We start from the raw sequence: 27,643 nt of genomic DNA on the forward strand, positions 1-27,643 counted from the left end.
GGTGTGTGCCTTGGCGCTGGCAAACTTGGCATAAGGGAAGCAAGGGAGAGACGTTATTTCCATGCATCATGTTTAATTCTGAAACCCTAACAAAGAAACCAGCCAGTTGTTGGCGGTGCCATCAACTAGCTGCTGAACTTCGAACAGGCCCAAATGGTTTGCTATTCCTCACAGCGCCTAGCTTCCTGCAACAAATCAGAAGGGGAAATGTTAGACAGGGAAGCATAGCTGTTTCATCAGAGAAAGGTGGGCTCCTTTAATGCTTTGTTGGACTTACGCGGGGCCACTAGTCACCCTGCCAGGGCTCAGCTCCAGAGCCTATTTTTGTGCCAGGGTTTAACCCTGGATCCAACAACAAAGGAATACAGAGAATAGAATCTAATCAAAACAAAACAAACACAACTGTGTACAACAGAAGTATAGTACTGTATGCACTGAATGCCCCAATGCAATTGGTATGACTCAAAATAATATCCACACAAGGTATTTATGTAGTCACAAAGAACTTGTGTGTGTGTGTGTGTGTAGTTTTGCAAATTGCCATTCAATATAACAGAGAACAAGAGTTCAAGAGTTCAATCTTCCACATAAGACTGTGTACACGAAGGACTCCGGTCAATGAGACACCCGGGTATGGTCTTCATTTTGAATGTCTTCTTCAGGGCAGTTGAGATATAAAGCCATACCTCGGTTTAAGTACGCTTCGGTTTGAGTACTTTCGGTTTAAGTACTCCGCGGACCTTTCTGGAACGGATTAATCCACTTTCCATTACTTTCAATGGGAAAGTTCACTTCAGGTTAAGTACGCTTCAGGTTAAGTACAGACTTCCGGAACCAATTACACCCATGCTTTGGGTTAAGTACGCTTCAGGTTGAGTACTCCACAGACCCATCTGGAACGGATTAATCCACTTTCCATTACTTTCAATGGGAAATGTTCGCTTCAGGTTAAGTACGCTTCAGTTTAAGTACTCCACGGACCGTCTGGAACGGATTAATCCCCTTTCTATTACTTTCAATGGGAAAGTTCGCTTCAGGTTAAGTACACTTCAGGTTAAGTACAGACGTTCGGAACCAATTGTGTACTTAAACTGAGGTGCCACTGTATTGCTAAATGACATGTGTGTCATGCTGTCATTGCATTGTACGTACAAAAAGGCATAATTCAAAAACATCGTAAATATTACAGTGTTACATTTACATAAACGTCAAGTTCATGCTCATTGTTGGGCCAGCTTTTGATCTGCATGGGCGCTGAGCTCCTAGTGCAATGCTGACTCAGAGGCTAGTCTAGTAATACATGAAGTAGCCCCCAGAGGGTGGAGATTTAAAGGGATCATAGCATTCAATCATACTCTGAGCTGTGTACAGGGTTTAACCCTGGAGCAAGTTAAGTAAGGGCCCCTCCAGACTGGTGTCTGATGCGTTCGGCAACATTGTAACACAATAGTAGTGCATTTGTGGTAGATTTATTCTGCTGTAGCTGTGTGTGTGTGTGTGTGCGCGCGCATGCTTATGTGTGTACACACATACACACTCACCCACCCACACCACCAATAACATGGTCTGGACTGTGCTTCATACTTACTCGTGGTTTGAGATTAGGAAGCGAGTGCTGGTCCTCAGATATTTCCTTGAATTCTGCAGGGATGAAGACAACCAAGGTCACAAACTAGTCAATGATGCTATTTTGTTTGTTTGAAAAGGTTTCTATTTAATTTTACAAGTATAAATTCATAACAATACCAAATACATATCCATATATGTATCCATCTGCGATTCCCTGGAACTGATACTCAGAGCAGCAGAGTATCAGGGACTGGGAAGAGGAGGAATGGTGGAGACCACCTCCCCAGCCTGACCCTTCCAGAAAAGAATACATTTCAGAATTACAGCTGGGATTAGGGGGAGGTCACAGCTCAGAGGCAGATGAGGGGGAAAGCTGGGAAATAATGGGAGAGGAGGAAGAAGAAGCACCAGAGGGGTGGACAGCTGACGGACACAGTGTCTTTAGAAAGCATCCCAGAGCCCCTCTCTCCCAGAACCCGGTGAGCATTGAAAGTAGGAGAGTAGAGAGCTCGGAGGTAGAGCACATCTCAACACCCATCGTGATGATGCATGAGAGGGAGGAGGTGGAGATTCACTCGGGGCAACGCCATTATTCCAAGAGGCAGCATTTCCAAGCCCCTCTCTGTGAATATTGAATAAAAAGCAGTTGGTAAGAACTTTTCCTTGTCTTATCCGTTCCTGGCAGCCTGCTCATAGGGGTTGGATCCACTGCCGCCTCACACAGAGGCATGATGCATCTGTGACTGGAGGTATAAAATCCAACAGGATTTCGTCAGGAAGTTGCTGGGCACGCGCTGATTGGAAACGAATCCGTATGCCTGCCTTGGAACATTTGCAGGCACAAACAGTATCGAGAACAGCACTGGTCACCTGTAACATGCACACCACATGCCATCATCAGTGCACAATGGGGTGGGGGAAGTTGGTTGGTGTGTGTGTGTGCAACAAAGGAAAGCAACGAAGGAAAGTGTTTAGGCCCAGGTACAGGCGAACGAGAGCAAAACTCCCTTCTCTCGATCTGTGACGGTAAAGCATCATCGCCTAGTCCCCAGTTTCAGAAGGGGAACAAAGAGGCAGAAACTTTTGTGCTAAGACAAAAGGTTGCAGCTGTGCCATCTGCTTCCTCCTCTGCCTGTGGGAGGATTGCTGACATCGAGGAGACGACTTTTCGGGAGAGATTTTAATTCCACCGACAAAAGAAATCAGGGCAGGCGGCTTTGCACAATAATGAGACCAGGGAGGAGGGGGAGAACGCTAAAACGTGACGGCGAGCGACACAAACTCTGCACCCTCTCCCTTCTTGCTAATAGCAAGGTTGGAACAGTTCTTTCCCACGCATGAGCTTCGGGAAATGCGCCTCCCTGCTCCCACCCTGTTCCCCCCCCCTCCCAAGATGATCATAATCGGTTATCATATTCTACAAATGCTGGCGGGGGCTGGGAGAGTCGCAAAATTGATTGAGCTACGGTACTACATTTTCTTGAAAATGTAGATATTAAGCAGCCACTGATCAAAGCAGGAAACGCATCAAAGTTCTAGGCTCACCCTCTAGGCTGACTATTTCTTTCTTTGCTTCAAAGGAGATCTCTCTCTCACACACAGAGAGAGAATCTGGATATAAGTCACAGTGTTTTTTTATATATAATTTTTATTAAAGATTTTCTTGATTTACAAAAATATGTGCAATGTTTCTCGTAACAGTTTTACAAATCAGTTCCATTTGTTGAGACATTAGGAAGAAAAGGGGGAAAGAGGTAAATGGGGGAAAGATGGGTGGGGGTGGGGTCGGGTGACGATGGTTCTATATTACTTAATATATGTGGGGGGTTTTTGTCAGCGTCGCTTGTGCAGGTTCTCTGTTCGCTTTTGGGTGAGAGATGTTGGGGTTGGCCTAGGGTATGGTTGTTCATTTGTGGTTGGCTGTGGTGGTCTTTGTTTCGTGTGTGAGTGGGGTGGGTGGGTGTTTTGGATCAGGTTAGCCATATTGATCATATTGACCATAAAGAAGGCTGATCGCCGAAGAATTGATGCTTTTGAATTATGGTGCTGGAGGAGACTCTTGAGAGTCCCATGGACTGCAAGAAGATCAAACCTATCCATTCTTAAGGAAATCAGCCCTGAGTGCTCCCTGGAAGGACAGATCATGAAGCTGAGGCTCCAATACTTTGGCCACCTCATGAGAAGAGAAGAATCCTTGGAAAAGACCCTGATGTTGGGAAAGATTGAGGGCACTAAGAGAAGGGGACAACAGAGGACAAGATGGTTGGACAGTGTTCTCGAAGCTACGAACATGACTTTGACCAAACTGCGGGAGGCAGTGGAAGACAGGAGTGCCTGGCGTGCTATGGTCCATGGGGTCACGAAGAGTCGGACACGACTAAACAACAACAACAACAGCCATATTGATATGTATGCTGTTGGTGGATTTTTTTCATTTTCTGGTTGGGCTGTGTATGTGATAAAGGGGAGCCATACTGGGGTGAAGCCGTCTTCTTCTATTTGTCCCCATGTCAGTTTCAGCTTATTGGTTAATTTTTCTAGTAAGGAGACCTGTCAGGCGTAAGCATGGACCAATGGTACCAAATAATATAAGTCGCAGTGTTGAGGCAAAGGGGATTAACCTCTTCCACTTGCACCAATTCTCTGACTTCTAAGCTTCCTCCTCTCTGAAGTCTTTTTCTCCCTCGGTTGCGGCTGCTTTCCGGATAAGAGCACCATGTTTATGATGTATAGTTCTCTACAAGATTGGTGTGTTTATTGCTGCCTGATGCTATTAGGCAGGCATCCCCAAACTGTGGCCCTCCAGATGTTTTCGCCTACAACTCCCATGATCCCTAGCTAACAGGACCAGTGATCGGGGAAGATGGGAATTGTAGTCCAAAACATCTGGAGGGCCAAAGTTTGGGGGTGCCTGCTATTAGGCGTGCTCACTTGGAATGTGGTGGTGGCCCAAAAGGCCACAATAAATGTGATAATGTGTACCCCTGTAAATCTTTGTGTGTGCTTCTAATAGAGAAGTTATGGTAGCCTGTTACTTTATGAAACTGATAATTTTGCAAGCCCCCCGCAATGGGACAGAAATACAGCTCATAAGTGAATCGCAAAGATACAGCTCAAAGCTAGAACATAAGTTGCTACATGGTGCAAATGGCTACACGTAACACAGGTTCCCAACATGCACACTAACGCAATGTAACAGAACACGGTGGGAATCAGAAATTAATCAGCAGAAACTGCCAGTGCTTAAGAACCTCTTAATGAGGGTGAAAGAGGAGAGCGCAAAATATGGTCTGAAGTTCAACATCAAGAAAACTAAGATCATGGCCACTGGTCCCATCACTTCCTGGCAAATAGAAGGGGAAGAAATGGAGGCAGTGAGAGATTTTACTTTCTTGGGTTCCGTGATCACTGCAGATGGTGACAGCAGTCACGAAATTAAAATACGCCTGCTTCTTGGGAGAAAAGCAATAACAAACCTAGACAGCATCTTAAAAAGCAGAGACATCACCTTGCCGACAAAGGTCTGTATAGTTCAGGCTATTGTTTTCCCAGTAGTGATCTATGGAAGTGAGAGCTGGACCATAAAGAAGGTTGATCGCCAAAGAATTGATTCTTTTGAATTATGGTGCTGGAGGAGACTCTTGAGAGTCCCATGGACTGCAAGAAGATCAAACTTATCAATTCTTAAGGAAATCAGCCCTGAGTGCTCCCTGGAAGGACAGATCCTGAAGCTGAATCTCCAATACTTTGGCCACCTCATGAGAAGAGAAGACTCCCTGGAAAAGACCCTGATGTTGGGAAAGATGGAGGGCACAAGGAGAAGGGGATGACAGAGGACGAGGTTGTTGGACAGTGTTCTCAAAGCTACGAACATGAGTTTGACCAAACTGCGGGAGGCAGTGGAAGACAGGAGTGCCTGGCATGCTCTGGTCCATGGGGTCATGAAGAGTTGGACACAACTAAACAACTAAGCAACAACAATTGCGCATGTGTAAAACATGAAATGAGGTAATGATGTATATGATTGGTGGAAACTGAAATGCTTTGTTTGAAAGTTTATCAATTCCACTACCTGGACCAAAGGGCGGGTTTGAAGTTTTGCAGAACGATCCAACTGTAACCTATTGCTTTGCAGTAAACAACGTTGGACTCCTAACTCCTCGTGTTTCTGAATTTTATTGGCGTAAACTCAGGAGATAAGCGATTTTTGGCTTACAACAGGGAGAGTCCCACTAATATGCTACAGGCCTCACCCACAGGCCCAATCCTTGAAAACAGGCCCCCGCCTCCATTCCAAAAAACACTAGTGGTACACATCAGTGCAATTGGTCACCCACTATCTGCAGAGAGGGAATGGGGTTGTTTTGATACAGCTTGACATCTTCAAACTGGATTGAAGTCGGTTTGGGGAGAAAGGCACCAAAACACAGTATTTCTCAAGAGACTACAGGATAGATGGGGATTCTGGCGAATGCTGTGTGTCCTCAGCTTTGCAAAACAACTGTGGGAGACAGGAATGTGCACACAGCCTCCTGATTTCAGTAGGGCTTACTTTCAAGTCAGTGTGCATAGGACAGCTGCCTTAACATGGTATATTTAATTACAACCCCCCCACATTTTTCTACTCTCGGTGTCCTGGTGCTGGACACAAGCTCACATTTGACTTTTTTACACGTAGTTGCACTTGTTTTGTTCACAACTATTATACCTTGCCCACTGTAACGGATTAGCCCTAGTATGGAAGATTCATTACACCCTGGATTAGAAAGAGTCGATCCATCTCCAACTTAACAGACAGCGCATCTTTTGGAGGCGGTTCCCGGTTAAAAAGAGGAGGGGATAGCCGTTTGGGAGGAGAGAGTGGAGGGTGTGGGGACAAAAGGAGGGAAGGAGGAGGGTGTGAAGTGAGGTTAGTGGTGGTTTAGGGTGGGCTTAGGTTATCTTGGAGTTAGAGTTTGACAGAGTTTGCGTACAACTGTAACTAAGTTTGTAACCTTATGAATCATTAAGAAAACCAACAACTATGTTCTCAAGAAAATAACATTCATCTTTGTTGTGCCAAGGAGAATCGTCTCAGTTGTTCCAGCAGCGTATAAAAACTCACAGGGGTGGAGACCCAGAAGAGGGCAAAACTTACCTCAGGGAAAAGGGGAATAGAGCTACACAAAAGGGGCAATAGGGTGAAAACCTAGAGTGCCACAAATTTGCCAAGGTGAAAAGGCAAACTGATACAGTGGGGATCCTGGCTGAGGGGGGACCCTTTACCTGTAGGCAAGAAGTTGTTCATTTTAGTAGCCCTGAGTTTTTATGAGATCAGGCCACGAAAGCTGGAATTAGACTCTCATGACTAAGAAGCCCAGAAGTAGTGAGGGGTTTATTTTAAGGCGAAAGGCGTGGAGTGGGGGATTGCTCCATCCCCTGGACCTCTTCGTCTCATAATTTATTGACAGCGTCGGAGTTTCGTTGCACCCACCTCTTCAAAGTACGGCCAAGTTGGCCTCATATCAGCTGAACCTTAAAGGCTTGAACATTTACAACAAACGAAATGGAGGTGGGTTGCATTTTTTTATATAGATATGGAGAAGGGTGCACTTGCCTCCCAGTCTATCTCTGACTGCTTCCGGTCATAGGTTGGCTTTCTCTCTCTGATCCTCTTAAGGATACCCTGATTCTCCACGGTAATCCTCACGAGTTCTATGTTCTGCTTCTGCCGCTGCGAACTGCAAAACCCAAACAGGTTAAGGCCAGGGTGTGGAGAAACACTCCGCATTCCCAGGGGATGCCCCAGAAAAGTAAGGAAAGGGGGTTGGTTTCGGCACCAAAGTGTTGGTTCTGGCCTTTAAAGCCCTAAGCGGCCTCAGCCCAGTATACCTGAAGGAGCGTCTCCACCCCCGTCGTTCAGCCCGGACATGGAGGTCCAGCTCCGAGGGCCTTCTGGCGGTTCCCTCATTGCGAGAAGTGAGGTTACAGGGAAGCAAGCAGAGGGCCTTCTCGGTAGTGGCACCCGCCCTGTGGAATGCCCTCCCATCAGATGTCAAGGAAGTAAACAACTATCTGAAGGCAGCCCTGTTTAGGGAAGTTCTTAATGTTTGATTTCTGTTGATATTGTTGTTTGATTTCTGTTGATATTGATATTCTGTTGGGAACTGCCCAGAGTGGCTGGGGAAGCCCAGCCAGATGCACGGGTATAAATGAAGAAGAAGAAGAAGAAGAAGAAGAAGAAGAAGAAGAAGAAGAAGAAGAAGAAGAAGAAGAAGAAGAAGAAGAAGAAGAAGAAGAAGAAGAAGAAGAAGAAGAAGAAGAAGAAGAAGAAGAAGAAGAAGAAGAAGAAGAAGAAGAAGAAGAAGAAGAAGAAGAAGAAGAGCAGCAGCATAGGAGACATACATATTTCTATTCTGCTACCACAAGACTTCTGCACAAAGAATAAAAGAGCCCCCTTCAATCCCCTACAGCGTCCTCACTCTGCACCCTCAAAATCAGTTCTGAAGGGTTCAGGGGACCTTCCAGAGCAGATCCGGGGGTGAATGGAGAAGGAGAGGAAGGATCTCACTGTGCGAGTGGAATTCTGCTGGTGGAACATTGGAAAGAGCCCATCATGTTTAAGGTTCCTTTCCAACTCTACAAGTCTATGATTCTAAGATGAGTAGCTCATGGAGATGCTGGTTTCTGGCTGGAGAGTTGCTGCCCCAAAATCTACTCTGCAGGCAGCATCTTTGACTCCCTGCAAATACTATTTTATTAGGTAAAGGACCCCTGGACAGCGAAGTCCAGTCAAAGGCGGCTATGGGGTTGCAGCACTCATTTCACTTTCAAGCCAATGGGGCTGGTGTTTGTTCACAGACAGCTTTCCCGGTCATGTGGCCAGCAGGACTAAACCACTTCCTGCTGCAACGGGACACCGTTACGGATACTAGAGTGGACAGAAATGCCCTTTACCTGGAGTGAACCGGCCCAGGCAAGGTAAACCTTGCTGTCCCCTGTTAATAATAATAATAATAATAATAATAATAATAATAATAATAATAATAAAGCCCATCCATCTGACTGGGTTGCCCCAGACACTCTGGGAGGCTTCCAACACATACTGTATAAAAACATAGTAAACATTAAAAAAACTTCCCTATACAGGGTTGCCTTCATATGTCTCCTAACGGTTAAATAGTTACTTATCTCCTTGGCTTGTGGGGTGGGTCGAAGAACTCCATACCCTCCAACATTTCTCTGATGAAAATAAGGACCTCCTAAGGAAAAGCGGGACGTTCCAGGATCAAATCAGAAACCGGGGTGGCTTCTGTAAATCCGGGACTGTCCCTGGAAAATGGGGGCACTTGGAGAGTCCGGTATGCACACCAAGCCTTTGAAACCCTCACTTCCCAGTCTTGTTTAATGGCCACATCATGATGTTGTTGCTGTTTTTACCTCACCTTTCTACCTGACAGGGATTCGAGGTGGCTTGGAGTTGAAAATAAAAACTGCTAAACACACACACAAACACAATTGTTGTTGTTGTTGTTGTTGTTGTTGTTGTTGTTGTTGTTGTTGTTATTATTATTATTATTTTCTATCAATGTTTAATTGTTTTATTTTTAAAATGATTTCCCCCTGTTTTTTCCTGTATTCTATACTAGCTGTACCCAGCCACGCATTGCTGTGGCCCATCCCTGTGACTGCCCCCACCCTGTCCCGACCCATGACCCTTCCCGTTCCCTCCTTCCCCACCCCCACCCAGGCGAGTCCCCACCTCCACTCAGGCCAGTCTGTAAGTGTGGCATCTGTATACGCTAGGTAAAGGTAAAGGGACCCCTGACCATTAGGTCTAGTCGTGACCGACTCTGGGGTTGCGTGCTCATCTCGCATTATTGGCTGAGGGAGCCGGCGTATAGCTTCCAGGTCATGTGGCCAGCATGACAAAGCCGCTTCTGGCAAACCAGAGCAGCACATGGAAACGCCGTTTACCTTACCGCTGTAGCGGTTCCTATTCATCTACTTGCATTTTGACGTGCTTTCGAACTGCTAGGTTGGCAGGAGCTGGGACGAGCAACGGGAGCTCACCCCGTCAGGGCCAGCTCTACATAGACCCCCGGTGGCGCAGTGCACCACGGCGGGGGGCTGGTAAGCTGGGCGCCGGCTTGGCAAGGAGGGCGCCGCACAGCTTTGCCGCGCGGAAACCAATTGCGCCCTGCGAGGGCAGGGCGGGCGGCGGAGCGATCTCCACCCCTCAGCACCAGGGCGCGCGATCTGCTCAAGACGGCCCTGCACCCCGTCACAGGGATTCGAACCACCAACCTTCTGATCAGCAAGCCCTAGGCTCAGTGGTTTAACCACAGCGCCACCTGGGTCCCTTCTGTATACGCTACATATATGCAAACACTCACACATACACAAGAAATGTTGTGTCCAAATTTGAACGCAATCGGTCAAGCGGTTTCGGAGTTAGCTTCAGCCGTACGAGCGGGGACCTTTTTACATTTTTATTTACATATAGATATCTATTCAAACCATACAAATAGTTACAATAAAAATAGCAAGGCATCAGCCCTTTCTTTAAAAGCAATCAGTTCCCCCGAAACCTCCTGGAACAAAGGAAGTCTTCACAGGAAGGGCAACAAGGAGGGAGCCAGTCTAACTTCTCGAGGGAGGGAATTCCAAAGTCTGGGAGCCCCCTCCTGCGTCCCTACCTAGCGTGGCCTGGGGGGGGGTATCGGGATCGGAAGAAGAACCTCCCTGGAAGATCCCACAACCCAGGAAGGTTCGTATGAGGGAATACGGTTTTTCGGGTAGCTTGGACCTAAGCCGTCTGTGTGGGGCTTTACAGGTCATAACCAGCACTTTGAATTGTGCCTGGAAACAGACAGGTAGCCAGTGGAGTTGTTGCAGCAAGCGAGTGCCTTGCTTTGGGAATCCAAACGCCAACCTCCAAGCACAGCAATTGCCTCTGGTCTTGTGGGTCCTTGTTGGACTGGAACAAAACCATTGCAGCCCCAACTGCAGCCTGCCCCAGTGCCTGGGGGAGGAGGCCTACCAATCTATTTATTACCTGCTTCAAGGGAGAGCGGAGAAGGAACCCTAGGTGCTGGCTCCTTGGGGCCCAGGGTGCCCGAGCTCCCACAAAATTCCCCATGAGGGGGCCGGGCACCCACAAATTTCAGCCCCAGGGCCATGCACACAGTATGGCACCCACAGCCCCGAGCAACCACGGCTGCGGGGCCAAGCTGGCACTCCCAGAAGGATAGCATAGAGGCATTAAAGACTCACAACTGCCCACCTCTTTTTTTGGTACGGGTTCCAGCAGTCTACCATGCCCGTGCCGTGATATATATGAGCTAGGCGTGTCGACAGGGTCTTGTTTTCCCGTTCAATCAGCCCAATTTTCTTTTGGGCGTCCTATGGAAAGAGAGAGCGAGAGACAGAAACTCGTGAGTTTTTTGTAAAAAAGTTTTGTTTATCCTATAATAAGCAGGAGCTCTCAACCCCCTCCCCAATTCCCCCTCCCACATTTGTTTTTTTAAAACAACATTTTTACACATAGTCATGTCCCCCGTCCCCAGGGATGTAAATTGATTTTTATTTTTTATTTTTTACATTTGGCACATAAAAGCAAAAAACCCCACAACCCACCTCCCCGGCCCCTTTTCCCATGCCTATGTGCGTGACTAAAACTTAAAGCAGAATGTGAACGTTTTATAAAACGGTGAATTGCGGATTTTCCCCCGGTTATTTTTTCTCCTGTTCGGACAGTGCTGCACACCGCAGGAAGAAAAATATATACAGGGTCTCAGGGGGCCTGCATATTCCTACTGCGGGGGAAATGGAAGGAAAGAAGGCAGTTTCAATTGGAAAAAAGAGAATGATCCGTAGTGTAATGTTGTTTTTTTAAAAAAAATATTTATAACTTTCACTTCTACAAATTTCCACATTTTTATTCATCAAAAAGAATAAACAATACATTTATCCATCAACTTCCCTCCCCTCCTTCCATGGTTCATTCTAATTATCCTCTGCCGCTGCATATTCTAATTACTTCATATTAGTTTTTTTTCCCTCCCAGCTTAATTATATAGTGCTGAATTCACTCTAATCCTGCTAGCATTTTAATTTGAATCTTCAGATACAGTATTTTGCAAATATTTCCCACTCTGCTCCCTGATCTCTTATTCTATTGGTTAAACTTGACATTTCTGCATATTCCATCCATTTTTTCCTGCCATTCCTCCTTCATGGTGTCGTGGTTTTGATCCAATTTCCCTAGCAACTTTATTTGCATTTGAAAATATGTATGTGGCAGAATAAATGTTGATGCGGCGACACTGAAATTGTTTCATTTTCTTAAAATGAGAATGCTAGCTGTGCCCATACGTTTTTGTTGCTGTTTGATTTGGTAAATGATATATTCGGGCGGGTGGTGATGCTGTAATGATAATTTATAAGTGAGAAACATTCCCTTATTTGGGAGACTTGACAACCTTTTATTAAAAATTAGGGGGTTGTATCCAACTAACTAACTAACTAACTAACTAACTAACTAACTAACTAACTCAGAGTAGACCTACTGAAATGAATGGAGAAGATGAACTTAGGCCGTCAGGTGGTGCGGATGCCTGATGATCGTCTTCCAAAGCAACTACTCTATTCCAAACTTAAAAACGGAAATAGTGATGCTGGTGGTCGACAACTCTACAATTCTGCAAATCCTCCAACTCTACAATTCTGTGATTCTCTTCATTTCAGTGGGTCTGCTCTGGGTAAAAGTTAGTTGGATACAACTCAAGTGATTTGTGGATCTGCCCTAAGCATATCTCCATAACGGGAGGCCTGGCACAGAGGAAGATCTGAGACTGCAGAACAGATGGTTTTGATAGTGTCTATGGATTCTATATTATGCCAGTGTTCATTCTCTCTCGCCTCATGGATTCCAGGGCATCTGGAGAAGAGTTCACACATTACTTCTTTCTATACTTTTAATGTATTTTAATCTTTGTTGGAAGCCGCCCAGTGTGGCTGGGGAAACCCAGTTGGATGGGCAGGGTACAAATATTATTATTATTATTATTATTATTATTATTATTATTATTATTATGAATAACCACAGCCCCAATATGGATCAGATCCCAGCTGCTTTTCCTACTTTTCCGAGCACAGTTCAAAGTGTTGGTGCTGACCTTTAAAGCCCTAAACGGCCTTGACTCTCTATACCTGAAGGAGCGTCTCCACTCCCATCACTCAGCCCGGACACTGAGGTCCAGCACCAAGGGCCTTCTGGCAGTCCCCTCATTGCGAGAAGCCAAGTGGCAGGGAACCAGGCAGAGGGCCTTCTCGGTGGTGGCGCCCGCCCTGTGGAACGCCCTCCCACCAGATGTCAAAGAGAAAAACAGCTACCAGATTTTTAGAAGGCATCTGAAGGCAGCCCTGTTTAGGGAGGCTTTTAATGTTTAATCGATCGTTTTGTTTTGTTTTTCTGTTGGAAGCCGCACAGAGTCGCTGGGGAAACCCAGCCAGATGGGCGGGGTATAAATAATAAATTATTATTATTATTATTATTTGATCCAATTGAGGCTGCAGGTTATTTATGTATGGCGCCACTGCGGCCCGTGTTTTGTGAGTCCCCAGATGGAAAGTGAGCAAGATAAATTCAACAGTGGAAACAAGTTTCGAATGGATGTAATAATGGAATAGTGAATGGTTTATGTAAAATATGCAGGGATTAATGTTATGCAAAATGAACCATGGAACGAGGAGGAGGGAAGTCATTGACATTTTAAGGTTGTTTACATGAATATTTTAAATTGCAAAACAAAAAAAATTAATAAAAATTATACACACACGGGGGAAAAAGAGACTGCAAGAGAAAATGTAGGTGAATATATGGCGCCTGTATATTTCAACTGCAGGAGGAAAATGGCCCCTCAGGGAATGGGTGGAATACTTTTAATTGGAAAAAATGGCATATGGAGGAAGAGTTAAAACCCGTTTCTTCCCTAGTGTTATGAACCCAATCCACCACCCATCTTGTCCCTTGCAAATGGCCATGACCTCTCTTTTAAAGAGTGAAATTGAAATGATTATTTATTGAAAAGCATGTCTGCACTGCGGGTGAAAAAACAACTCACAGCAGCTTACACAAAAAGAACCAAAGTAACAATGAAATGATCTATCTAGGCATTATTAAGGCTGCAAGCATACACACATTTAATTGGAGTAAGGTCTATTGGATTCAAGAGGGTCAGTTTTGGTCTGTTTTCAAAAACCTATGCAAAATACAATCACTCATAAATAAACAGATCAATACCACAATAGTACTGTACATTGCTTAGCATTCCAAAAGCCCTGCTCATTCTTCCCCAAATGTTTTTGTTCTGATGTTTTTTATGTTTAGTATGAACAGATCACACAATTATAACTAGATCCAGGACAATTCCCTTAATCACGGGGTGTGTTTTGAGTGATTACCACTGTTTTTGCATAAAAAAGCTTGGCAACAGAAATAATAGGAATGATAGTTTCTGTTTAGAAACTGTTTCATGTACTGTACAGTCGTTTGTACCTTGGAAGTCGAACAGAATTCGTTCCGGAAGTCCGTTTGACTTCCAAAACATTCGAAAACCAAAGCGTGGCTTCTGATTGGCTGCAGGAAGCTCCTGCAGCCAATCGGAAGCTGCGGAAACCCCGTCGGATGTTCGGCTTCCAAAAAGACTTCGCAAACCGGAAAATTCACTTCCAGGTTTGCGGCGTTCGGGAGCCAAAACGTTCAAGAACTAAGCTGCTCGAAAACCAAGGTACGACTGTAGATACAGTATATAAAAATTTTGGGGGGTCTACTGACACATCCAAATCTTATGTGGCACAATGACATCTAGTTTTGTCGAGCCAGCACTGCCAGAAATACCTTGTAGTCACAGCTAAGAAAACAAAAACTGGCTGATAAGAAGCTGTTGGGAATGTTTCCTTTTCTAGATTGGGGAGAACGATGACGTTTGGTTGCCCCTAAGAAGGAGAAATTCCTTTCTCCCCTCCCTGTCACTTTGGTTAGTGGTTGAATTAACATTAGGGGAAACGCTTTGTAAAACTGAAAAGGGAAAACATCTATTTATTCCTTTCTAATTTCACATTTTTAATTGCAATCTCTTGCTGCAATGTTCTCTGCTTAATGAGGAGCAAGTTAGAGGACTTGAAGAAGTAGTAGTAGTTTAATTAAGGTACAGCAAAGGTAAAGGCACCCCTGAACATTAGGTCCAGTCGCGGTCGACTCTGGGGTTGCAGCGCTCATCTCGCTTTACTGGCCGAGGGAGCCGGTGTACAGCTTCTGGGTCATGTGGCTAGCATGACCCTCTGGCGAACCAGAGCAGCCACATGGAAACGCTGTTTACCTTCTCGCCGGAGCGGTACCTATTTATCTACCGGTACTTGCACTTTGACGTGCTTTCGAACTGCTAGGTTGGCAGAAGCTGGGACCGAGCGACGGGAGCTCACCCCGATGCGGGGATTCGAACCGCCGACCTTCTGATCGGCAAGCCCTAGGCTCTGTGGTTTAACCCACAGCGCCACCCGCATCCCTAGTTTAATTAAAGAACTACGTAAAGAGGTCTTCTCTCCTTTAGTCATCCTAAACTAGATATGGGAGGTGCCCCATTTATCCTTACATCTCCCTTTTTCTAAACAATCTCTCTCTCTCTCTCTCTCTCTCTCTCTCTCTCTCTCTCTCTCTCTCTCTCTCGAACTATAAGTCTCTCTGGGGCCTTCTGGTTTTGAGTGGACCCTCTCAGACTCATTTCTGAAGATGCTTCATTCCCCCCACTCTCCCCCGAAGGTATGACTACGGTGCTTTCCTCCTGCTTCTTTTTACCCCTGCTGTGTTACTCCTCCTTTCTTCTCTCCTTCCTCTCTTTCTGGTGTATGGAGGAGATACCATTGGCTACGTTGCAATATTTCTCCAACGGAAGTCGGCATGTTGTCTGATCTGGGGGCTACTTCTTCGTTTGACAACAACCCTCTGTGTTCCTGGGGTACCATACCGCACTTGAACTTCATTTTTGGGTTGTAGAGGGATCAGTGCTCATGAATTTGTGCCATAATATTGCTTCTCTCTCGGGTTTTTTACTGAACACTTCAAGCTGAGTCAGAGTTAAGGTGTTCCAGCCATAACAGTGTGGTCCTGAGTTTTCTAATAAACAAGAGCTCAGCAGGGAATTTTCCCATTTCCACCCCTGTAATCCAGCTATGCCAAGTAAGGATCTGTTTTGGTATCCGAGGCCTTTTTCAGCAAATGCTTCACAATTTCCACTGTGCTTTCTATGGGAGGCAGATTTAATATCAAATGGCTATCCGTGGAAGTAACAATAACTGTATTGAACATTCACGAGCACTTCTAGTCGAATGGTATTTGCCAGAATCCCGTAGAGGCATCTGAATTTGAAAAAATATTTTGCCCTTGTCATGACCCCAAAACTGAACTTCTTTCAATGGAGCCAGGCACAATCTGAGCGACGTCCAATATGTTTCTTCTTTATGAGTATTGAAAAATGGACCCGTTTCATGGGCTCTTCTACACTTTTAGCGATCTCCAGATATTTGAGGGCTGAAGGAACTTCTGCAAGGTGCATATATCACTGGTTTCTTTGGCTCTGTTAATTGGATTTTATACAGTAGCACCTTGGCTTTTGAACGTCTCTGTAGACGAACGTTTCTGAACTTGAATGCCATAAACCCAGAAATAAATGCTTCGGTTTTCGAACATTTTTCAGAAGTTGAACATGTCACGCAGCTTCCATATTGAGTTTTCTGTATTGAGTTTTTGGTTTTTGAACATTTCGGAACTCGGTCTTCTTGAACAGATTATGTTTGAAAACCAAGGTACCACTGTATACACTTTCCACCTTGCCTGTTCCTTCAAAGACATCAGGATACAATGTGAATATCTTGGGTTTGCCTTACGATGTGCAGTCTTTTAACCAGAAAATGACAAGTTTTTTGTCCGAGGAAAGGTTCTGTGTTCCCACACACTATTGAGCTAGGATGACCGCCATTCGATCTTGGAACCTGTTCTGCAAATTCACAGACACCTCTGTGCGTCATTTCTTCCCCAGCAGAAGCCCTCAACCTCATATTTTGCTTTCTACCAGTTGTTTTTTTAAGAAGACTTTGAAAGGTTGTATCAGTGATGACATTAACCTGTAATCCCGTGTCCAACTTTTATTCCGCCACAATTCCACTTGTTCAAAAGGGAACGGTCCATCCCTCATGCGGAAATCTTCCTCTGCTTTGTCTTGTGGGGAGATATCCGCTTACACTTGTCTTTTCTTCTGAGCTTGCCTTGGTTGGTAAAGCCACTTCCACATTCAACGGAGGTGGGGTTGTGGGCGGCCCGACTGAACCAGCGCGTAGGGGCTGCGAGCTCAGCCCCTGCGCAATGGATGGTTCCCGCCTGCGTCATCCCCGGGCCGACCAATAAGGTTGACGGGGGCGGGGCTCGGCAGTTTAAAGCCCCCTGCAGGCGGGAACCCAGCCTCTTTCACCTCCCTGTTTGCCCACACACCCTTTAGGCCAGGGGCCGCTGCTATGGACGTCAGTTGGTTTCCTGGTTAGTCAGGGGCTGGGTAGGACTTTTCCCACTTGGGCTAGCCGAGATGGGTTTTTCGCCTACCTCATAGCAATTCGTCACAACTTTGGTTTGGCGGTTAGGTGTTGGAAATTTGCATAACAACAAGATGAAGGAGGGGGCAGGTTACGTCATCAACTGCCCAAATTGGAGAAGTAATCCGTTAAAGGATTCCGGGGGCGGGGCTTGGTCCAGAGCCTGGAGACGCCAGGGCCGTAAGGCACGCCCCTCCGGTGGTCACAGGAGGAATTCCGGTAGATGTATATCACTGGACTCCTTACTGGTGATTAACTTCTCATGGACTTCAACACACGGGTTGGAGTCGGATATAGTTTGATAGGTTCCAACGCCTAAGCCAATACCGCTCATCATCCGTAATCAATAAAGTTGTCGCCTTAACCACCCAATTATAACTTAAATCTTGTGTCTTGTGTCTTTATTTCTGGGAAGGAGGGACATTGCCACACAACACACTTTTTTTGCAAAGCGGTTTTATTTTTCGCAAGCGTCACAACACTTCCATATTGCAGGGCAGTGATTGTGCGCTTCCGGCTTCTTTCACACTGCATGCACTTCTCTTGACAAGGCATTAATTCAGATGTGTGCATGTTGCATCGCTGGAAATCTGTGATTCCCTTCTTCGCATTTCCCCCCCCTCAGGGGCTGTACCTTCTATGAAAACCTGCTCCCACTATATCTGGGATTCCTGTGGCTTCTGTCCTCAGAAATTGTAACAATGCAAAGACTTAATAAGGTTTCCCTTTAATACTTGCATTCTAGCCTCGCAACCTGAACTGCCCTTTCACGAGTCAGATTGTAGTCTTGCAGGAGATTTTTTTGTTTTAATAAAAAGTTCTCAGTCTCCAACCCTCAACACTATCTGATCTCTAATTAATGACGCTGTTAGGGTCCCACAGTTGCATTCCTGAATCATCTATTAAAAGTCCGTATCAATTCCCCTTCCTCTGAGGGAAAACTTAAATCTTTCATAAATCTCATTGCTCTTGGGCATGCGATACTCGTCCAATTTCTGCACACCTACTGATTAAAAAAAAATCCTCTTTCTCCTGGCTTGATTGCGTGGCCAGGAAAATGTCTACTGCCTCATGCCCTGCTACAGGGAAAAACATGGTTACCTTTTGAGGATCTCCTTTTCATCCATTCCTGTAGCTTGCATGTCGACGGTGAAATCGCATTTAGACCTCCTCCAGGAGTTTGCTGCATGTCCACTAAGTTTCAGCTCCCTCAGGAGCCTCAAACCATTCCATCTTTTCTCTCATTCCATTCTTGCATTTTCAGTTTTTCTGCCCCTTACTTTTCTCGCTGACCTTACTCCTGGTACCACGAAATGTTCTCTCATTCAATGACGAGCAGCTCCGAGGAGCTGAACAGCAAATAGTTTTATGCAAGAGCTATGCATAGCACATGATTTTCTCCCATAGCCACTGTCTTGCTTTTAGCCCTACCTCCTGCTCGGGCCTGAACTAAGGGGAGTGCCCTTCAAGATATGGTGACATTTACCCTCGCTTCTACTGCCACAGGTACATTTTGCGTCTCCGTATTATCTGGCTCCACAATCTTGGGGAGTGTTAGCTTCTGAAGAAAAAAAGAGTATGGAGACTTGATTAGATTTGCTAGTAGAAGAAAGCTCTAACTAATACGTTCTATGGCTTCTTCGTTAGCTCTTTTGAAGCCACGGTGGAATACCTTGGCTCTCAAACGTAACCCGTTCCGGAAGTCCGTTCCAAAACCAAAGCGTTCCAAAACCAGGGCGCGCTTTCCCATAGAAAGTAACGCAAAATGGACTGATCCATTCCAGACTTTCGAAAACAACCCCTAAAACAGCAATTTAACATGGGTTTTTACTAACTAACGAGACCATTGATCCATAAAATGAAAGCAATAAACAATGTGCCGCGGTCACACAGTCGATCAATCAGTAGCTGAACACTTTGCAGTGTTTGGGTTCCAAGTTGTTTGAGTACCAAGGCGTTTGAGAACCAAGGTACCACTGTACTTTTAAAAAACAAAAACAAACCGCAAAACTATTCAGATGGTATGCTAAAACACCTCACCTATTTGTCTCCTTTTTTTCAAAGGAACTTTGCTCATCAAATAGCCGAATGCAATGCGTTTCAGGTGTTCCCTTTAGAACTCACGTTTTTCCCGGTGTTGAGGGGAACTAGATCATTTGTGTTTCTGTTCCATCCTTTGGATTTCTTGTTTATTACCCTGGTTCTTTTTCTTCTGTGCTTAGTCACATGTATAATAATAATAATAATAATAATAATAATAATTTTTTATTTATACCCCGCCCTTCCCAGCCAAAGCCGGGCTCAGAGTGGCTAACACCAAATATAAAACAACTGATTAAAATACAACTCAAACAACAAGACTACATACATCAAAATTAAGTTAAAAATTAAAAATGAAGCCTCACATAAAAGGGAAAAAGAAAGGGAAAATGGGGGAGGGAATCAGATTGGCTCCAGGCCAAATGCCAGGTGGAACAACTCTATCTTACAGGCCGTGTGGAACGAAATCAGGTCCCGCAGGGCCCTGGTCTCAGGAGACAGAGCACTCCACCAGGTCGGGGCCAGTGTTGAGAAGGCCCTGGTTCTAGTTGAGGCTAATCTGATTTCCTTCGGGCCCAAGACCTTTAAGGTATTACTGTTTATGGACCTTAAGGTCCTCCGTGGGGTATACTGGGAAAGAAGGTCCCGTAAGTACGAGGGTCCTAGGCAATAAAGGGCTTTAAAGGTAAAAACCAGCACCTTAAATCTGACCCTGTACTCCACCGGGAGCCAGTGCAGCTGGAAAAGCACTGGGTGAATATGCTCCCATGGCAAGGACCCCGTGAGGAGCCTCGCTGCAGCATTCTGCACCCGCTGGAGTTTCTGGGACAGTTTCAAGGGCAGCCCCGCGTAGAGCGAGTTACAGTAGTCAAGCCTGGAGGTGACCGTCACATGGATCACTGTGGCCAGATCAGGGCGGGAAAGGTAAGGGACCAACTGCTTAATGCGGCGAAGGTGAAAAAATGTCGCCTTAGCTGTTGTAGTAACCTGTGCCTCCATAGAAAGGGAGGCGTCAAGGATTACACCCAAGCTCTTAACGGAAGGCAATGGCACTAATTGGGCCCCTGCAAGAAAAGGGACTTGGTCCTTCATCCCCATGCCATCCCAACCCAGCCAGAGGACCTCTGTCTTCGAAGGATTTAGTTTGGCTCCCACAAAACCATCCAGCCACAGCCTCCAAGCACCTGGTCAGTGTGTCCGGGGCCGAGTCGGTGTGGCCATCCACCAGCAGATAGAGCTGAGTGTCAACCCAGCCCAAAGCTCCGGACAATCCTGGCATTATGTTATGTTATTGATTTATATACCGCTTCCTTGCCAAAATGAGCTTCTAAGCGGTTTACAAATGTAAAACCAATTACCATATTTTTCCGTGTATAACAGCCCCCGTGTATAAGATGACCCTTATTTTTTGGGGACCCCAAATTAAGGAAATGAGGGGAGAATGCCCAGAGTTGTTAACCTTTTTTGGGGGGGGGGAATTGCCCACAGCTGTTGAGCTTTTTTTGGGGGGGTGAGATTGCCGCCAATCGCTCACACGCCTCACTGCCACTGCCAATCACATGCCTCGCCGAAGCCACCAATCGTCGCCAGCAGCTGCCAATCACCTGTCCAATTGCCGCCGCAGCAGCAGCCAATCGCTAGCAGACCTTGATGCAACCACCAAACACCCGCCCAATTGCCGCAGCAGTAGCCAATCGTCAGAAGGTCTTGCTGCAGCCACCAATCACCTGCCCAATCGCCGCAGACAATCTCCTGATCACTCTGCCACCAATCGCCCACTCCCCATTGCACTATCCACGTATAACACAACCACCATTTTTTTTAAAAAAAATTCATAATAAAAAAAAATCGTCTTGTACACAGAAAAATACGGTACATATAAAAAACAATTGCACATGATTTAAATACACAACGAAACAATTCCACTCATACTTTTAGAAACAGCCATAAACCTAGTGTAGTTTTATTACACATGCAACCGCAAAACAGCCTAACTCCATAGATAGTTCCCAGATAGAAGCTGGAGTCTGGAGGGGCCCTGACTATTTTTTTTTTTTAAATAAGCACATCCCATTCTCCCTAAATGTTCCCACCTCATTTTTTCAGTTTAAAAAAAGGCTTCAGGAGTGGAAGCGTGGAGAACAGAAGTTAACCTTTCCCAACGTGCTGATTCCCCACTCCAAATTGAACCTCTTTTCCTTCTTGCGGGGTTTTAGACATGTGTTTTGGGAGGCCAAGGAGATGTTTGGAACCAGATGGCATGAAAAGCTGCGTAGGGTTTGATCAGAAGCAGAAAAGTGATGGGCAAAGCGCAAGCTCTGTGCCCTGCCTTTTGAAAGGATCGGGTTTTTTTAGTTGCATTTGCTTACACCTAAACGGTCTAACTTTATGCCCAACATCAGCACCAATTGCAAAGGGAAAGCTCATGTACCTGTATCTTGGAAACCTTGAAGAAGAGGTGAGTCTTGGCCTCCGGAGCTTTACTATCCACATGACTTCTAGCTGCCGGGAGAAGAGAAAATGATTGTTTTCAAAAGGGTAGAAATAGATCTCTGCCTCCATACATACCGTATTACCTTCAAATATCCTGATCTAGTCTACACTGCTTTTCCAGGTACCGAGATACCGAAGGACCGGAAAAGAAACTGTTTATGAACGCGACAACAGCTATTAGCCCAGAGATGGAAGGAAGAAACAGCCCCGGCCAGAGAATTAACCTTACTAATCTTTGCCCACACAATAAATTTTTTAAACAAAACATGATTTTTAAAAAGTTAAGCAAGACTGGACCAAAGGGCATTCGTGGTGCCTAAAACTTTATAACTTCCTAGTTCTGAGCTGCATAAGAACATAGCAGAGGATAACTTTGTTTCCCCCTAACATCTTAGAGAAGATTTCGTGTTATTATACTGCTACATACCTGTCAGGGACTGGGCAGAGGGGGAATGTTGGAGACCACCTCCCTATTCTGACCCTTCCAGGGGGGAGGAAGAGGAAGACAGAAGAGATGTACAACAGGGGTTTGAGGGAGGTCGCAGCTCAGAGGCAGATGAGGGGAAAAGCTGGGGAAATCATGGGAGAGCCAGAACAACACCCAGCTGACATGTTGTTATTAGAAAGCATTCCAGACTCTCCATCTCCCAGAACCTGGCGAGCCTTAAAAGTAGGAGAGCAAAGAGCTCAAAGACAGAGGGTACTTAGCAGCCACCGTAGAGGAGACGATGAGAGAGAGACGGGGCGGGGGGTGGTGGAGATTCACTCGGGACACTGCCATTATCCAAGAGGCTGGGTTCTATAGCCTCTCTCTGTAAAGATTGAAATAAAGAAGGACAGCAAGAAACTGTTGAGTAAAGAACTGATGAGTAAAGAAAGGATTTCAGCCCTATTCTTCATCTGTACCTTCAACATACACTGCTATCGTTGTCACAGTTCTTCTGGAAAAAGAGAGTGCTCAGGATGGTACACCATTGCCTGCTTGTCTCCTGGGGTTTATGAGTTTTCTTTTCTTTTCTTTTTAACCTTTTGAAATTCCTTGTCTTTATACTTTCCTGGGCAACCAACTTTGTTGCTCCACAACCTTCACTTCTGCCTTGATGGTTAGAGCCTGATAGGGCTTTCGATAAGGCAGTTCAACAGCCTTTGGATTTGCTCTCCTTCCTCGGAACTGCAGCAGCCTATGCCTCCAGTCTCATTCAAATGGAAGCAAACCTAGGTGCCCTTAAAACTCACTTATCTGTAAAGCCCATAAATATGGGACAAAGCAGGCAAAATGACAACCCATTTGCCATCAGTAAGTATAATGAAAAGTAAAGAATAGAACAGAAAATTGAATTACACCAGCTCTAAAACTCCAGCCCCAATATTTTAATTGGGCTTCCTTTTGTTCCAGGGCTAAATAAATATAGAACATTGTTTCTGAAGCTGACAAACTGCATTGAGGTTCTCCTTCCACAGGCTTCCTATGTGTTGTTAATTTGCTCATAAGCATGGCATGCCGAGCTTTAGGCGACCATTTCTCAAGAATATGGATTTTGTTTCTGGTATTTGGCAATTAAAATCTGTTCAACAGATTTGCCATTAAGTATACAGTATGTATTTCTCTGGCAAATAGAAGGGGAAGAAATGGAGGCAGTGAGAGATTTTACTTTCTTGGGTTCCATGATCACTGCAGATGGTGACAGCAGTCACAAAATCAAAAGGCGCCTGCTTCTTGGGAGAAAAGCGATGACAAACCTAGACAGCATCTTAAAAAGCAGAGACATCACCTTGCCGACAAAAGTCCGTATAGTTAAAGCTATGGTTTCCCAGTAGTGATGTATGGAAGTGAGAGCTGGACCATAAGGAAGGCTGATCGCCAAAGAATTGATGCTTTTGAATTATGGTGCTGGAGGAGACTCTTGAGAGTCCCATGGACTGCAAGAAGATCAAACCTATCCATTCTGAAGGAAATCAGCCCCAAGTGCTCACTGGAAGGACAGATCCTGAAGCTGAGGCTCCAATACTTTGGCCACCTCATGAGAAGACTCCCTGGAAAAGACCCTGATGTTGGGAAAGATGGAGGGCACAAGGAGAAGGGGACGACAGAGGACGAGATGGTTGGACAGTGTTCTCGAAGCTACCAACATGAGATTGACCAAACTGTGGGAGGCAGTGGAAGACAGGAGTGCCTGGCGTGCTCTGGTCCATGGGGTCACGAAGAGTCGGACACAACTAAACAACAACATATGTATTTCTTAAGGATGCATCCTTCGGTACAACCCAGGAGTACCACTAACTGTTAGAGGTGTAAAAGGCTTCTTTTGAATCTAACCAATTCTTAACTTCTACAATATCCTTCTGAAACGTGTGGGAATTATCATCGCTTAGGGAATTTGGGAGTGTACAACAATAAATCAAACCATTTAAATAACACATGGTGCTGTTGCAGTAATTCAGTTCATGTCAGAAAGAATAAAATATTGCAAGGGACAATAGGATATGATGGGTGATTTGCCGTGTCTGCATTTCATTAAACTTGTGAGAGGTCAGAAATGAGAACTAAACACCCAAATTGTTGGATAACCAGCCTCATAAAGCCAACATACTTAATTCTAATTAATGCATGAAGGGGTTAATACCACAGAGTGAGCTGTCCTGCTAGGCTTAGCTATGTCACCTACTGGTGTCATTTGTTTCTATTACTCCATTCTGCTTTAAGTGTTTTCGACTGAGCTTCTTGAGTTTGTGTTTGACTTGCTGTGAGCTGCCCTGGAATCTTTAGTAAAGCAAGGGGCAGCATACAAACATGTAAATTAAAGCATCTACACATGGTCTGGCTCACTTACTCGAGTCATCTCGAGCTCTTTGTTATCAATCGCAGCGTAAGATACAACTCACTCTCTCTTTCTCTTTCAATCAGACTCAGTTGGAGATATAGGAAGAAGGGTTCATTTCATCAGCTTTGTTGGAGGCTCAGCTCCGTCAAGCACCTCCTACACCTGAACTGTGCCATCTGGTCATTATAGGAACAACTGTTCAAAAAACTGGTGTGCCTTTTTATTTTATTGTTTTCTCTGCCCTCCCTTTCCCTTTTACCGTGTGTGTTTTTTTTCTTTGTTTAGATTGTAAGCCTGCAGGGAGCGACTGTCTTGTTCCAATAGGATGAAGACCAGGGTGCAAATGCTCTAAATTATATATAGCATGAGTCACTTAATCTCAGGGAGAGGTTATGGGTTGGAGCCCAATGCTGGGCAAAAAAATCCTGCCTTTGCAGGGGGTTGGACTAGATGACTCTCGTGGTCCCTTCCAACTCTACGATTCATATATCACAGAATGAAACAAAGCAATCTGGAAAACCAAACCACCAGAATAAATCAAACTTCTATCACAGCTCTGTGAGATACAAATCTCCAGCAGGCTCCAGCCAGTAGGTTCTTTTCTGGAAAGCACATGCTTGCAACACTATGGTGTCTGGATAGTGCCCACCATACCTACCAAGTTCCAGCCTGAGAAATAAGGGACTGGGTCAGAAAGAGCAGACCGGAAGTAGCGCTGCCACCATTTTGGAACTGGGCGGAGCATGCTCAGAAACGACTTTTGATGCTGCTCTGCCCTGTTCCAAAATGGCCGCCGCACCAGAAGTCGCGCTGCAACCATTTTGGAACTGGGCAAAGCAGCATCAAAAGTCGCTTCTGAGCATGCTCCGCCCAGTTCCAAAATGGCCGCCACACCAGAATAAACCGGGGGGAAACAAAAAAATCCGTTTTTTCAGCTGGGGACAGCTGGAAAAACGGGGGTTTCCCGGGGAATACAGGAGACTTGGCAGCTATGGTGCCCACTGAGCTGTCAAGGGCTGGCTTTATATTGATGCTCCTGACTTTCAGCAGGTGGGCGGATCGGATTGCTTGAATCTTGCATCTCTTCCAACTTTTAAATCTACAATCCTATGCACACTGGAGAACCCCCGATTGAACTGAGTGGGGTTTACAACTTCTAAGTAAGCATTCATAAGATCACCCAGCATAGTTATTGTACTCAGCAGGTTTAGGATTGCAAGAAGTTAAGCCTACCTAGTTCTTTTTTGCCACGAAACACATATTCACCAGTACGGGACGGATTCCTTGCACAGGTGATTATTCTTTGCTTAGAATTGGCAACCACCACAGGGAATGTCAAGACATCGAAGCTGCTCATCTTGGCACAAGCCCACCACTGCCAGGTCCCAAGTCAAAAAGGCAAAGCTTGGGGGCTTAGCTTCTGAAAACCACCTCCCACTTGTTGTCATAGATGCCACAGCTGTGACATCATCGGCTGTGAAATGCCATAAGCGGGAAGGATGGCAACACAAACTCCCAAGAGCCTTTGGATGCTGCCAGATGAGATAGTGCCACCCAGGTGAGATACCTGGGGAAGGCTGGCTCAAGAGAATTGCAATGCTGGGTCAAAGAAATAGGTTGTCAGGAGGGCTGCTGAGGAGGAATGGTGGGAGCCTCCCCCTCCCCCTGATCCAGATCCGGAATCTTCCCAGGAGCAGGACAGTATAGATTTGGAACAGTGGTTTGCAGAGGGGCATAGTTCAGAAGGCAGAAACTGGGAAATACTGGGAAATACAGCTAGCAGAAGAAACACTGAGAGAGAGAAGGTTAACAGATTCGCTGTCTCTGGAAAGCATTCCTCAGCTCTCCTCAAGGTCAAGAAGAGCTCAGAAAGTGTCAGAACAGAAAGCACAGAGGGGACAAGCTCAGATTACAAGACATAGGAGTAACGTGGATTAACAGGGATGGAAGAGGGTGGAACCCTTAATTGGGAGCACCGCCAATTTCTAGGAGATGGGTTCTTTGTTCTCTGGCTGTGATTATTAAAGGTTCTAACTGGTAAGAAAACTCATTTTCCTTTGTTCTGCTTATCTACTGCCACGGGGGTGAGGGCGGGGGAGGAAGCTGATTCCCTGAATCCTGACATGGGTCCAGCTTGCTCAGCATTCTGCCCATGGAAGGAAAAGGCTTCAAAGGACAGAGAACAGACAAAGGGGGATAACTTGTCCATCATGAACAGAATTGGAAAAGAACAATAGCCTGGATTTAAAGCAGTGCTCCAAACACCCGAGGATAAATGTCAAAATAAATAAATAAATAAATAAATAAAAACCAAGCATCCGTTTGCCCCCTCGTGTTGCTTTATATTTGGTAACAAATAAAGAGCTTTATTGTTGTGCTAGCCAAAGGCCGTGACAAATCGAAAAGCAGAACACAAAACAGAGCTATATGCCTAGCATTTATTAGGAAAAATAACAGATTGGCTACATACAAACAAAATTCTGCGTGGAGAACAAGGGATTCAGCGCTATCGACCAATTCTTTATGCTAAATCGTATTAGCGGGAAGTATACCGGCAACAAGAACAAGCTGTTTCTGTTGCATTTATTGATTTATTTGCTGCTTTTGACTCCATAAATCATAGCAGATTGTGGGAGAAACATTTGAACACCAATATTGAACCCAGACTCCTCCTGCTGATTTGAGTTTTATCTGGAGAGCATCTAGCTAGCATCCAGTTGCATTTACTAACTGTAAATTAGTTAGTAATTTGGAGGTCTTTTGCCTACATTTTATGTTAGAAATAGATTGTTTTGGCAGAAAAATGGAATAATAAACATGGACTGGGGAAAATGTGTTTAGAGTATAAAAACAATTGTCTCTGAACATGTTCTGGAGATATTTATAATACTGCCTGTCAGAGTATTGCGTGGTCGTGGGTTCCCCACGTTAATTCTGTGCTAAGAAAATAATTTATTTTGCCTTCAGCCAGCTTTAGGGACAACTGAATTACGGTTTTTTTCTCCTCACTTGGTTCGATTGTTTTATTTTTTTTCAAGTTATAGCCCATTTTTCTGCATATAACACTTGAAGCGATTAACAACAACAATAAT

At 45.2% G+C, this 27,643-nt stretch overlaps 1 protein-coding gene across 1 annotated transcript; it reads right to left on the bottom strand.

The window, feature by feature from the left end:
• CFAP97D1 (CFAP97 domain containing 1) lies at positions 1 to 26,020 on the bottom strand. The gene is made up of 7 exons (XM_088654582.1): positions 25,785 to 26,020; positions 21,668 to 21,738; positions 18,683 to 18,757; positions 10,835 to 10,953; positions 7,166 to 7,289; positions 1,589 to 1,641; positions 1 to 185 (listed from the first exon to the last, which is right to left on the bottom strand). Exons 1-7 carry the CDS (start codon positions 25,906 to 25,908, stop codon positions 122 to 124), a joined length of 630 nt encoding a protein of 209 aa, XP_088510708.1. The 5' UTR covers positions 25,909 to 26,020; the 3' UTR covers positions 1 to 121.
• Positions 26,021 to 27,643: the final 1,623 nt, after the last annotated feature.

The sequence above is a fragment of the Zootoca vivipara genome, chromosome 12 (genome assembly GCF_965207765.1).
Source record: "Zootoca vivipara chromosome 12, rZooViv2.hap1.1, whole genome shotgun sequence".
Lineage (NCBI taxonomy): Eukaryota > Metazoa > Chordata > Lepidosauria > Squamata > Lacertidae > Zootoca > Zootoca vivipara.